Genomic DNA, 14,476 nt, shown 5'->3' on the forward strand with positions numbered 1-14,476 from the left:
TTTGTTAGGCATGGTCATGTGGATTTGATCTGTAGCGATCAATCCAACCAAAGACAGATGTGGCTGACTTTCAAATGCATAGTGAATTAGCCAAAAAAGTTATGCATTGATTATAACATATATAGTCTACAAATTAAACATAAAGCATTGTACATATTTTCTTTTGAACTCTCAATTAAGAGAGTTGCACAACACAGCAATGGCTACAAAGCTCTTTCTCACCCTCCAATTCCATTGGTTCAAAGCTCCTCCAAGCATCCCTGGTGGCTGAAGTGTCAAACATGTGCACAACAGACATAGTTCTTGGTAGTTCCCCTCCTATCCTGTAACCTGCCAAGAAAAACAAACGAGTCCCAATTGGTGCCATAGTAAGGTACAGTCTTTGATCATTCTGAGGCCAATTCTCATAGTTGTCCTCTAATGTGGACAGGTTTCGCTTGTGTGATCCATCAACTTCATTCCAAAGTTTCCCATCATAGGCTTCAATATGTCCCTTCCATGCATTCAAGCAATCCCCTGAACTAAAAAGGGTACCATTCACTGCCACTATCTGATTAGGTGGCACATCCAATTGCCACATCCCCGCTATCAGGTCCCACTTCCTTGCTTGCGTGTCATACACCTCAGCTGAGCTACGTTCCACTATGCTTGCCATTGTCTTATCCGAGTCCTCTCTCTCAGCAAATCCTCCCACTATGTAAACTTTCCCTTGCCACGTCACACCTATACACTTGTACCTTAAAATACGCAAATTAGGCAAAGGGGTCCACCTGTCATGATCCGGGTCGTACACCTCAGCCGATGAGATCCCATGCGCTGGCCCGGCACATGCCAGCGTGGACTTCCCCCCAGCCACGTAGATTTTGTTTTCACAAACGGTGCAAGCAAAATCATACCGTGCCACACCTAGTGGTGCACAATCGAACCATTGATTGGTTCTAATGTTGTAACGGAGAACTGTTGCCACAACTTTGATGCCCTGATCAACGTAGTCAGCACACTCATCAGACACATGAACCATTTCTTTGTGACAAATTTGGCCACCAATTATGTAAATAAAGTCCCCTAGGGAGACTATAGCAAACCCCTTTAAGATTTGGTGATCACTTAGGCCAGGAATTGAGCCAACATAGGTCCATGTGTTCATGGAAGGGTAATATAGCTCAATTGAATTAGGGAGACTGACACCTGGGGCTGGTTCTCTAGGACAAAACACAGCAACCACTACATGATTGGAAAGAAGATTTTCTGGGGATGGTGGGGCTGTTGGTCTTGGTGGTGAAGGGAGTGAACCCATTGGAGTTTTTGGGAGAGTGTGCTAGCTAGTACTAGTGATATTTTTCACTGAGTAATAATTCCTAAGTTTTGTGTGTCGATGCCAAGTGGGAAATGTAATAATATAAAGGTGAAGGAGAGATAGAGGAAAGGTGACGGAGAAAACCAAAAGTTGGCTTGTGAGGAAGAACACGTGGCGCTGAAATCAATGAATTTTCTTGTGATAAGAGATGAAACATTTGGTGGTTATTGTACATGGTCATGTCTTTTTTTGTTTAGCAAATGGGACAAAGATCATTCTTTTCCGGATTTTCCAAGGTCTAGGTAGTAAAAAAAAATTGAACAAAATTTCTATTAATTTAATCTCTTTCTGGCGTGGATTTTTAGGTTAGGACTTGTTTGGATGGGATGTGTTCTCTCTTTTGGTAGCAGCACGGCAATAGAGTAAGGGACTGAATGGAAGAGACATGGGCAAATGTAGCTAAACAGTGTTGTGTAATTTCAATTAAAAGCTACTTTGTTCATTTTACCAAACTAGCATATCAATTTGATTTTTCCAACAGTGACGGGGTATCTCCTATGACGAATGTGAATTGAAATGATGAAGGGCATGAGTAATTCAGTAATACCAAATGTTTTGTGCATAAGATCATTCTAATGTTGTGTAAAAAAAAAAAATCATTCTAATGTTTACTTTTATAATTTAAGAATGACTTGTAGCGTAAGAGGGGAAAAAAGTAATGAGGTACTGAAATAATACCTCTTGGTTCAACCAAATGGGAGAAAGGAGGGGGGTAGAAAAAAAAAATAACAGTACCTTGTAGGCAATGTGACGAACACAAAAAAACAAAAGAGAGAGATAAATCCAAGGGGAACACACTGGGAAGCATCTAAAAAGATTGTAGCTTTCAAGCAAATCCAAATGAGATACTAGTGTATCACTGCATGATACATGAAATGTGGGATCTGTGATGCTTTTTTCACATTAAGCAAACACTAGTTCGGCTATAGGCGTAGGTGTGCTTATCAAAAAATGGCACTTTGTTTTTTCTATGATGTATATGCTTTGGTTTAATAATACTACATGCTTTTGCAATCTCGCTTCTTTATCTGCTTTTTACCTTTGAAGATTTAGTGTACCATGTTTAAGATTTTTTTTAATGTCAACAACAACAAACAAAGAGTCATTACATGTAATTAGTAAACTAAACAAAATAGAGCATGCAACTTTGAGAATATAGATTGCCCATGAGGCCATTACTAGCACCATAATACTCAAACACATGTGTTGCCCATTACAGGCCTAACGTGTAATTGCACGCATGAATCGCCCCTTGACATTTATAACCGTACAATGTGCATGACAAAGTTTTTTTTTTTTTTTTTACTTTTTTGCTACTCAGAGCATAACATGCTCTGTGTATCACATTTACCGGTTCTGTTAATTTGGGTATTCATAAAGGCTTATTGGGTTTTACTTGTACTCAACTTTTAGGCGAAGGGCCCATTATTGGTGGCATCAACTGAACTATAATGACAGAGAAGTGTAGGGGTGTTGCTAGGTGCACCCAGCACTATTTGTTGCTGCACCCAGCAGTTTAATGAATGGATAAATTTATCCTTGGTTAATTTTAAATAAAAAAGCAAGACCCACACCCACGGCCACTACCTTCTTCCACATCTTCTTGCTTGTTCCTCTTCTTCTGCAGCTTCTCCCCTTTCCTCTTCTCCGTTTTCGTCTTCTGCGCGACCATTTCCACCTACATTTCCTTATACATTCTTCGGCGTGGAGGTTAGCTTCCTTTTCTTACCCTTTAATTGCTTTTTTCTTTGATTATTGTTGTAGGGTAGATGACTTAGAACTTAGGACTGCATCCATGGAGGAATGGCGCTAGGGTTGTTAATACGGAAGAAGTTATTTCGTAAGTGTAACTTCTTTCGTATGACACTTACGAAAGAAGTTACACTGCATGGATGCAGTCCTAAGCTCCAAGTGTAACTTCTTCCATAAGTGTCATACGGAAGAAGTTACACTTACAAAAAAACTTTTTTCGTATTAACAACCCTAACGTCATTCCTCCATGGATGCTGTCCTAAGCTCGAAGTCATCTATCCTACAACAATAATCAAAGAAAAAAACAATTAGAAGGTAAGAAAAGGAAGTTAACCTCCACGCTGGAGAATGTATAAGGAAATGCAGGTGAAAATGGCCTCGCAGAAGACGAAAACAGAGAAGACAAAAGGGGAGAAGCTGCGGAAGAAGGGGAATGAGCAAGAAGATGCGGAAGAAGGTAGTGACAATGGGTGTGGATCTCGCTTTTTTATTTAAAATTAACCAACGACAATTTTGTCCATTCATTAAAGTGCTAGGTGCACCAGTAATAGTGCTGGGTACACCCCGCAACACCCGAAGCTTAGTGATTGTAACTATTTGTAGCTTCACTCTGAAATTAACTTTTTGACCAAAAGAGGCAATAAGGAAAGCAACAATACTTACCTTTATGGTTAATATCATACGGAGGAAACCCCTCGTTTGTTCAATTTTTGGGAACTTGCTCCCAAGTTGCACGATGACGACTAATTGCTTGTTCTGAATACAGTCAAGAATCAAGAATCATTCAAAGCAACAAAGGGTGACAAAGACATAGTGACAGAAAAAACTTTGTTGCCTAGTCAAAGATTGCAAAACTAATGGCCATAAACGGGAATAACATTTTAAAAGGGCTTGCATAAGAAATTAAACCGATGTTGTGTGGGTTTGGTTTTTCAGATTAAGGCCTGTGAGTGGGCACAGAATCACCAAGAGGAAACTGGGGAATCACACCTAACATAGAAGTCCAGCTAAGGCTGATAGGGATGGGAAGGTTAATGAATAGCAAGAGAGTTGACAGTTGTGAATGCCTCCCTATTTTATGAACGTAACTAATTGGTCCTGCATGTGGATTCAATGTGAATATTAACACTACTCTGTTTGCAGCCTATGATCATAGACAAAAGGGTACAAAAATGTGGGGACACAATTGAAGGACCATAACATAACAAGTGGTCAATAAAAGTCTAACATAAATCACACTTGAATAAATAATGTATGTAATTTACACTATCATCTAATAAAAAATTATTCAATCAGATATCATTGTATATGAAAAATTTGTTAAATTAGCTTAAAAATTATAAGGAAAATGATTTGTGATTGATTGTTTGTGTGATAACAATGTACTATATCTATTAAACTTTTAATTTAATTTCACAAATTTTGGTTGGGTTACTAACAATGTATAATTAAAGATAAGGACTTTGCATAGGGTACCAAAAGGGTAGAATGACAAGTCATCAAGAGGGTATCCCACCATAACATAAGGCAGAATGCAGTGGGGGCAGTAGGCAGTGAGAACAAGCAGGAACAGGAGGATAAGAGTTGCAGAATGAGACAAGAGGGAATTTAATCAGGATATGTTGTGTGGTGAGTATAAAGCAAAAGTCAAAAAAGACTTTAGAGAAGAAGACAAAAAGTGAGAGAGAATCAGATTGGTGGCAGAAGGTAATCAGAGAAAGCCACATGGTTTCTGGTTTGGCTTGTGCGGGAGACAAAGCAGTTAGGAGCTAAAAAGGCAACTTTGATTTGATTGATCACCATGGAGTTTCATTGCACACTTGATAGCTTTTTTCCTCACTCTTCCCATGTCCCTTTCTTTTCTTATAGGTCCGTTATTTCTGTAGTTCGTAGAGAAGAAAACCAGTGCAATGGAACCTGCTTGCTTTGACTGGTGTTGATACGGGAAATTAACCGTTTTGAATCTAATTTTGCATTTGACCAGGTATAGATGTTTTGCCCTCTCACGAAGCATAATTAGATACATCAAATATGCACAGCCAACATCATAGTTTTTTTTCCTCAGCAAGCCAACATCATAGTTTTCCATGTTATAGACAACTAATCTTTACTAGACTGAATTTTCGTACACAAGTTGATATTTTTTTATGAAAAATTATATAACTATTTAAATAAAAAAATAGATGTGCGAATAAAATTAAGTTAAAAATATAAAAAAAATATTATTTTAGAAATTTTATTTTGATTTTACATTTCTCTCTGAACGATATGTATATTCTTGTCTTGTTTTATATAGATAAACAATTTGATCTTTTATAAAATTCTTTATACAAGGGAAAATCATAAAACTACTTACCAACCATTCCCACACAACCTAGATGTGGTGGTGTTAATTAAACTGACTTGCATTATTTTGGTGGACCTGGCTTTATATTGTACGGTTTGTGGGTCAAAAAAATATTTTTCCTTTTCAATTTATTTATGAACCTTTAATTTTAATTAGTACCAATTACTAGTTTTCGTATTTTTTTTCACTGTGTTTTTCATTAATTAAGTTTTACAACCTTAAATTTGTAATTTGCTCTGATTAACTAGAATCCACAATCCAGGTCATATCTTGTGGCCTTTACATGTTTTTAGAATGCAATGATGATGCTCAGTCTAGAATATTGTATGATTGTTTATATATAATCATAATATTAATATGATTTTTAAAATAATTATTATAAAAATAAATAAATTTATTATACATTATGATTTCATAATAATCATAATTGGATAATCAACTTTATAAACTCTCAATATATAATCATTCTTCTCATGTTTGTATGAGAATAAATTTTGTTTTGTCTCTTAAAAAAAAGACTAGAACACTTATAACTAGACTATCCGCATGGTTCAATCATTAAGGACTTTGCGTGAATTTTAATGTACAAAAATACCACCAGGCATGTGAATAATTAGTGTGAGATTATTCCAGTTTAAGTAAAAGTCTTCATTTCGATCTCCTGGGATACCTTTGGTTTAGACTTTTTTTTTTATAACAAAAATAAGAATTGATACTTATAATAGAGGCAAGAGAATAAACAAGATTGTTCTTCGGTGGTGTTTTAAGGGGAATTCAGATTTTTTTGTTAATGGAAATGAAAGAAGATAATATAATGCAGTTCCGTAGAGTGAGGAAAAAGAAGGGTTTAGTTAAGAAAAAATTGGAGGAGAGAGATGGGGGCATTGAATAGATTAGATTAAACTAAAATTCGTTATACTGTCACAACAACATTCTGAATCGTGATGGAGAAAGGACCAAGCTTGTTAGACTTTGAGGCTCTCTGCCCATTGCATTGCAACCCCACCATACCATACCAACACTCTATTCTGCAATCTATAGAAGATGGAATTTTAGCATCCCAACGTAACTCCTATAGATAACCGTGCACACCTTCTTTGAAAGACCAAAAAGATTCGCCCTTTCCATTTCAGTGTTTCTTCTTCTCCATCACCAATATAACCCCTTTTACCTTTCTCAACAATTTCCGCCTCAACCATTATTAATATTGCTCTTGTTCTCAAAAAAAGAAAAAGACCATGCTATGCTAGCCTCTCATTTTTACTACCACTTCCACCTTTTTGTTCTTGTTGTCTTTGTTTGAAGCTTCTCTTTTGTGAAGATGGGCTTGTTGGAGCGGTTGGAATGGGTGAATGCTTATGGCAAGAAGCGTTGCAGGAGCTTGTTTTGGAGGGTGCGTGCTGCGTTGAAGAAGGCTCTCAAGAATGGGGGCAAGCAGAGACTCAAGTTCCAATACGATCCTTCGAGTTATGCACTCAACTTTGATGATGGTTGTTGCGCGGCCAAGAAATTCATTGGAGATGCACGACTCATGGAGCTCACCGACATTCACAACAACACCTTGGTTTATGTGCTTTGGGTCAAAACCAACTGAACTGCTTCTTCAATTAAATTTTGTCATCTTTGCTACTACTACTTAAGTTTCTCTTTTTAATGTTTATGGCCTCGTAGATAAGAAAAGTATTGCAGAGTTTTTCAAGGAACTTGTTCTCTTCCCTTGTGCTAGTGCATACTACCTTATATTCTTAACTTCTGTCCTAAGCTACAACACTCGTTAGTCTACATTCTTCGCTAATTAATGTCTTGACCCAAAATTAAAAAGCTACAATATTACAACACAAGATTAAACAGTATCTGTTGGCTAAATCCTTTTTAATTTAGTTTTCGAATTTTAATTCTAACTATTAAATTTCAACCACACATATTACTTCAAGTTCGTCTGATGATGAGAACAAATGGAGAGGCAAGGCCGGGCAAAAGAAGGAGAGGTGACAGTAACAGTGGTGGTGAGAGTTTTTGGGAAATAAAAATGGGTGGTGATTCAGTGGTTGAGGGCTTTGTGGAAATTGAAATGATAGTAGTACACGGTTGTAGTGGATAATGATCTTAGTCATGATAAGTATTATAGTGACTACAATGGTATTGATTTTGAAGTGGTGCCACATGATGGTAGCAACAGCTAATAATAGTGGTGGTCACAATAAGTAACAATAAAGCGTGTTGGTTATGATAATAGTGACAATAAAGGAGTCCTGGGTGATTTCTAACAGTGTCATTAACGATAGTTGCATTAGTTTTAAATTAATTAATATGGTATCTAGATAAATTTGTACTAATTTTTCAACTAGTTTACTTACTTCAAAGAGGAGAGTTTCTCAGTACCATGATCTTTAAATTTTAGATTGAATTACTTTTATAGTTAAAATTACAAAATAAAATTACGGTTTTTTATTTTAAAATTGAATTAAAAAACACTGAATTACATAAATGCTTTTATTTTAAAAATTATATTTTCATCTAAAGGTAAAAAAACTCAGGCATCCCAAACAAGTCCAATCTAAAACAAATTGCAGTCTATTCAAGAAGCAACGTTGAATTGCTCTCTGGAGATAGCAGTCACGCGTTTTCATCTTTTGCCAGAGAATAATGTTTCTCATCAATGAAGCAGAGCAGCAAAGACAATATTGTTGTAACGGTTGGTGGTAATCGAAAATAATGATAGGGTCGTCAGACTAGGGCTAACTTATACTACTATCATCATGGCATGGTAAACCTTAATATGCAACAGAATACCTTAACAATCGGTCCAAGAAAAGAATTGGTGACTGTATTCACAAATCTCTTTGTACAAGAGTATAAAACCAACGGAAGAGCTATCTACTAGGAAATGGATATCAATTTCAACAAATATCTTTCGATTAAAGTACATACACAATTTTTAATGCCAATGACTGCAATATCTTCATCTATGACCTTAGATCCCCAAACTGAAATTAAAACGTTACAAGTATTCAAACAGCAGGATCTTCTAACGTAGCGGTGGATAAATCATTTACACGAGGATAAGCAGCTTTCTCATCCAGCTGGTTTTGGGCGCATAGCAGCATCTTCAACAAGCTTGGAAGTTTTGGGTCTGCCAAAAAAATTTGATCAATGTTACCAAATTCCCATTAGCAAATTTTTCAAATGGTGAAAATGAAACAGAGCAAACTTTAAGTTTTCTACCAGTTTAGATACAACAAACCATCTTAATGGAACACTGGAACATAATAGAAATACAAACTAATGCAAGGAGCGAGCCTAGCTAGCAACAAATATAACGGACAAAGGAAATTTTTAACACCAATCATTCTATGCAGACATTCAGTTCTTCAACCCCAACATTGCCATCAACATTATGTGCACTTCATAATCCAAAATGATATTTATAATTTTTCAATTAATTTCATGTTTAGAAATTTTAAGAATAAATAAATAAGACAATAATCAAAACAAGAAAATTCTCTGACTGGCATTCACATTCAATGGATTCCAATCACAATTCAAATGCAGAAGTTGAACTCCATGAATAGTTCCTGTAAATTCAAGCTATATATCTTTCCATGAAGTGTATAGAGGGAAGAAATAAAACACGTGCAAACATAATTTTGGCATACCCAATGGCATGTAAAGGAAACCAACAAGCTACAAAATGATTTATCCGAGTAGAGGAACAGTAAGTCCTCTCAATATTCTCTTGGATTTTAGATTTGTGAAAGCAGGCATATAATTCAGATAGTTATTCACTTCCAAGCTCTAGAAGTTTGAATCCATCATTGAAGCATAAAATAAATCATCAGAAGTCAGTTGATTTACTCTAACAGAACAGACTGAACAGTGATTCAGGTGCCAATTTGGCAAAGCTTCTATTATGTTCCCAGATTTTACACTTGCTGTTTCAATAAAACCCATATCTCAATCACAATCACGAAAAACTTATAGAAATGCATAAAAATAACACATTCATGTGAAAATTGAGTGCCAAACTAGATTTAAAACCAGACATACAAACCCAAATTATATATGAACAGAAACAGACTTTTGCAGCAAGTACAAACCTTTTTCATGGCTCTGGCTAGTAAGTATAGCTGCATTCACCTCACTTGCTGTCTTTAAGCGCTGTGATATGTCAAGCAGCTCTCCAACAGGACAGTTAGAAACATCTTCAAAGGCAAGAAGTGCAACAGTCCTCTCCAACTCTTCCAAAAAGCTTTGCTGAAATCCAACAGGCAAGTGTTAGCACCAAGTTGCATAAAATTTTCCACAATAACAATTTACTTTCCCATTTTGTATTTTTCTTAACTACAAGCAATTAAAGTAAATTGACAATACAAACAAATAACCCATTAATGTACAGGCCAGAAATACTTCCTAATAAAGATTTTAGGGAAAAATGCAATTTAGTACCCTGGACTTCAAATTTGGGTCATATGCAATTTAGTCCGTGATGTTTTAAAAGGTGTATTTCACTTCCTAACTTTTTTACATATACAAAACAACCCTTCTCACACTCGTTAGCAAGGAATTATCTTATTGATAGCAAATTAAATAGCTACGGAAGGATTATTTTGCACATATTTTAAAAAAGGCTTGGGAATGGAATATACATTTTTTTATGTCAGAGAGCAAATTGCACACAACCGAAAATTCAGAATACCAATTAACATTTTTTCCAAGATTTTATATGAAAAGATAGAGATATGAAAATTCATTTGATGAGATTTACATTTTCCTCTCCCCTTGGTGCAAGCTCCTCTTGGGCAAACTCTAGCGCTTCTTCTACTTTTCCATTCCGGATGAGTTCTATCAATCGTTGCTGTTGAAGATGGAAAAATAATTGGGGATTTGTGTCCAGTATCTGCAGACAGAATTACAAAACAAAATTGGTAAGACAATAACAAGTGATAGCTCTGAGGTGTACAAAATTGTTATGTATTTGATTGGATACCAGACTAGTTTTAAGAATGACAAAAGAAAAAGTAGTGAATATAAAAGAGGCATTAATCAGCAAAAAATAAATGTACACATAAAAAAATCTTAAGGATACCAAACTGACCTTTGAAAATAAAATATTGAAAAAATGTAGAAGCGACATCAGAAATAAGAATATGTAAATGATGCATAGTGTATTAGTGCTTAGGAGTGGGAATAGGCCAAGCTGCTCATCAGAAACCTCTGACCTAGCACATGTTAATATTATGCTTAGGTGTCAAGTCAAACGGAGGCTTTTTTTAAAAGCCTATTTAATTAAAAAGGCTATGCTTTAAACCAGTCAAAAAGCCTTTTAGGCCAAAACAGAATAAGGAAACAAAATCATGTCACAAGTCATAACTGAATATGTGAACTGTGAAGCTGAAGTCTCTATATTACAAAAATGAAAACAGAATAAGGAAACAGTCAAATAAAGTGCATACTAACAGTTATTGAGTAACAATGTGAATCCCCTATTTTAGAAGAATGACAACAGAGCAGAGGAATGATTAAATGGGGTGTATTTGGTAGTGCTCCTTTTCATTTAAGGATTTAAGCTTATCTGACTTTTGAATTTCTTTGATGAGAATTGGTGGAAAAAAAGTAGATGGGGGGAAGTATCGCTGAATCATGTGATTAGTATTGGTGATGCAGAATTGGTTGAATTGCACAATTCATTCATGTATCACATGATTCAGAGTCATATGCAACTTATCACAAGTTAAAAATAGCTAGCTTGACAAATTGCAAGTTGCAAATTGTGTGATTTTAAGCATGTAGTATTAAGCAAGTGAGGATAGTTGGGTAGGAGATGGGATGGTAACTAACTGAAAGAGGCTAGGTCGTATTCTATTTAAATTCTGCATACCTCCCTGCAGGCCTTTTTTTTAAAAAAAAAAATGAAGCAAAATACAAGCACTGTATATAAGACAAATAATCTCTGCCATTGGCATTGTTAACATAGGGACTACATTGCAATATCACTACCACATATTTATCCCAAAGGGAAGTGCGTGTTTAGCTATCCAGCAGGTAAGAAATTGAATAATGCATGCATTATGTACACTAAAAATAAACGGAGAATAAGATGCACAGAAATGGGAAGTTATCACATCACAAAATAAATAAATAAAAAGAAGCCTACCTCTGGATTTAAGTCATTCACTTTTTCAATTGCATCTTCAACGTTACCACTTTGTACTGCCTTTTTAACAGCCATGCGATCTGTTATTGTTGCAAGATCTATGTCTGCTGTAGATCAATAAGGAAAATCATAGCTGGATAAAGAATACAATCTCTTGCACTCATAGACCCAAAAATAAACAAATAAATAGATTAAAAAAAAGGATACGCTCAGTTCCAGACTCCATTCGGAATTTCTCAGCAGCTTCAACATAGCCTTCAGTGACGAGGAAATTCATTACCAACTTATTCATGTCTTCTTTTCTAATCTTCACATCACTAAGCTTCTTCTCCCACTCTTCTCTTGTTATCAGTTTCTTAGATGCAGCCTTCACACAATTAATTAGAAGGATAAAAAGTCATTTGTCATGACATACATCAGAGTTACTTCACTTGAATCACTTCCATGCAGTATGTAAAACATTGTCCACAATCAGTCCACAAAAAGTAACAGTAATTCCAGAAATAAGACTAAAATTGACTTCACATATTTCCCTCTATTTCTTTGTTGTCTATCCATTTGTTGTGTAAAGCAGACATATATGAGAAAACAAAGACCTTGCTAGCTTGCTAAATTAATCTCCTCCCACAGCATTTCTAGAAACCAAGAATCCAAATGCAAATCATTAGTAGTTCAGTACAACACGAAGCACTCCTTCTATTTATATGAGGTGCTTGTGAAAATGTAGGAGAAACTAATCCACAATAAAGAACAAATCTGAACCATCATTCCGAGATTCTTTACAAGTCACATGGATATGGAATATAGAACAAAGCATCAAGAGTTCTAAAATTCTTAAATGAGCAGAAATATTAGATCCTTTGCTACACCGACATTAAAATTAAACTAATTAAATATGTATCCACAAAGAGAAAAAGAGAGAGAGAGAGAGAGAGAGTCAAATACCATTGCCTCGATTTCTGCAAGTTGACGAATCACAAGCCACAACAATGACATCAGTGCACCCACTTAAACCCCATTTTTAACCCTAAACGACACACGACACGAGCTCCCTCACCTGAAAATCCGAACAACAAAGGCACCAAAACTGCAGGTCGTAGATCAGCATCAACAATTCAAAAAATAAAAGACAGTCACATTTCAAGTTTCCAAATCAATGAGTTTGAAAACAAACTAAAATCATCAAAACCCTATCGGCGGAAGGGGAAAATGAAATCCGCACGCGAGGGGATGAAAAAATCAAGAGCAGAAAGTGAATTCACCGCAAAATAAATTCCGAGAAATTGTAGGCGGTGGTTATTTTCTGGGAAAGTGGTGGTGAGTGAGTGGGTGTATCTCCGTCTTCGGAGGGTGCCGCCGGCGATCCCTTTCTTCGAAGTTTGTTCAAGACTCGTGTTTCAACGTGATATACAGTTATTTGCTTCGGTTTTCCTCATTGGGTTCGGATCCGCTTCGTTTTCTAACGGGTCTCGTATCTGAGCCGGGTCTCAACTGGGCCTGAAAAAGGCCGAATCGATAACGAAAGAATCTTTTCACGTTATGTAATTTTTCAATTTGTTTTTTTTTATCTAGTGTTTTATTAATTTATACATTTTATAAGATAAAACTTAAAAGTTAGTTTTATATAATTAAATTTATAATAAATAAGTATTTTTAAATATATAAATCACATTATACTTAAAAATTATAATAAATGAATATCTTTGAATATGAAAAATGTATTTTAGATTTATTAATTAATATTTAAATTGTAATATAAAGTTTTTTTAATAGCTTAAAATTTTAAAAATAAATTAAAATAATTTATTATGATATAAAAGAATTATCGATTTATCCTAAACCAGAAGGGGGGGGGGGGGTGTCATGAATTATCCTAATATAAATAGTCGGGGGAGGAGATGCAGGTTCCAATATTTAAATTAAATTGTAATATAAAAAATTATTATAAAAGTATCATCTCCAAGGATAGATCCTTATTTACTAATCGATCATGTTTTTAACAAAAATATTTAAATAGAATTGTAATTTTTGTGATAATTTACGATTATTATTATATTTTGGATCAGGTATCAAGTAGAACATAATTTTTTTAGAATGCTTAGGAGAAAAAGTTGGTTTTCGTACCATGGTAAATATGTTGGTTCATATTCCTTTAAACATATAAAGACTGTGTTTAGATAATGTATGGTTAATATTTTTTTATAAGATATTTTTTTTAAAAAAAAGTGTTTGTTAAGTTTTATAGTCCCTCTTATAAATAAAAATAAAATTTTATGGTCTGTTTGAAAGTAAGATTAAAAATGAGTAGAATAAAATTGAATTTGGTTCAATTCAATTTGAATTGTAAGAAATGATTTAGTTCAAATTTAATATGAATTTTTATTTTTAACTCAAACTCAAATTGAATTTAAACTTATGAATGATTCGATTAGTTTGACTTGATTTATAATTATAATTATATATATATATATATATTATGCATAAATATATCAATATGGAATTAATAAAAAAATTAACTATATGTATTTAATAATATAAAATATATCACTATATATAATTATTGTACATTATTTAATTTATTCATTTCATAAAAAAATATTAAATTAACTAAAAAATAATTATAGGAATTCAATAATATAAAATATCTAATATATGTATAGAGTGATAGATAGATAAATCCAAATATAAATACATAAATTTATATATTTTGTTCATGAACCAATTGAATTGAGCTACATTATTTAATGAGCTCCACTTTAAATTCAAATCCAACTCATTTGTTTTATGAATTAATTGAATTGAGTTACATATAGTTCAATTATTTAACAAATTCAATTTTAAATCAAAGTTCAACTCATTTGATTCT

The 14,476-nt window shown here is 34.3% G+C and overlaps 2 protein-coding genes across 4 annotated transcripts; both read right to left on the minus strand.

Moving 5' to 3' along the window:
* LOC100786730 (influenza virus NS1A-binding protein homolog A) lies at positions 1–3,136 on the minus strand. The gene has a single exon (XM_003545819.5). It carries the CDS (start codon positions 1,295–1,297, stop codon positions 176–178), a length of 1,122 nt encoding a protein of 373 aa, XP_003545867.1. The 5' UTR covers positions 1,298–3,136; the 3' UTR covers positions 1–175.
* Positions 3,137–8,259: 5,123 nt separating this feature from the next.
* On the minus strand, positions 8,260–13,078 carry LOC100787810 (protein GID8 homolog). 3 transcript variants are annotated; one of them, XM_003545820.5, is made up of 7 exons: positions 12,873–13,078; positions 12,556–12,697; positions 11,818–11,977; positions 11,611–11,717; positions 10,222–10,353; positions 9,554–9,710; positions 8,260–8,589 (listed from the first exon to the last, which is right to left on the minus strand). In XM_003545820.5, exons 2-7 carry the CDS (start codon positions 12,604–12,606, stop codon positions 8,468–8,470), a joined length of 729 nt encoding a protein of 242 aa, XP_003545868.1. In that variant the 5' UTR covers positions 12,607–12,697; positions 12,873–13,078; the 3' UTR covers positions 8,260–8,467. The 3 variants fall into 3 exon arrangements, with proteins under 3 accessions (XP_003545868.1, XP_006597412.1, XP_040865855.1); XM_006597349.4 differs by having other exon boundaries at positions 12,556–12,667; positions 12,873–13,022; XM_041009921.1 differs by lacking the exon at positions 12,873–13,078 and having other exon boundaries at positions 12,556–12,857.
* Between the last annotated feature and the right edge of the window lie 1,398 nt (positions 13,079–14,476).

The sequence above is a fragment of the Glycine max genome, chromosome 15 (genome assembly GCF_000004515.6).
Source record: "Glycine max cultivar Williams 82 chromosome 15, Glycine_max_v4.0, whole genome shotgun sequence".
Classification (NCBI taxonomy): domain Eukaryota; kingdom Viridiplantae; phylum Streptophyta; class Magnoliopsida; order Fabales; family Fabaceae; genus Glycine; species Glycine max.

Bases quoted from the DNA above. Each gene is read 5' to 3' on its own strand.
- LOC100786730 (XM_003545819.5), bottom strand. From the start codon at position 1,297: ATGGGTTCACTCCCTTCACCACCAAGACCAACAGCCCCACCATCCCCA.
- LOC100787810 (XM_003545820.5), bottom strand. From the start codon at position 12,606: ATGTCATTGTTGTGGCTTGTGATTCGTCAACTTGCAGAAATCGAGGCA. The intron at 9,711-10,221 runs GTAAATCTCATC...GTTGGATTTCAG, and splicing joins CACCAAGGGGAGAGGAAAAT to CAAAGCTTTTTGGAAGAGTT. The intron at 8,590-9,553 runs GTTTGTACTTGC...TTTTTTTGGCAG, and splicing joins TAGCCAGAGCCATGAAAAAG to ACCCAAAACTTCCAAGCTTG.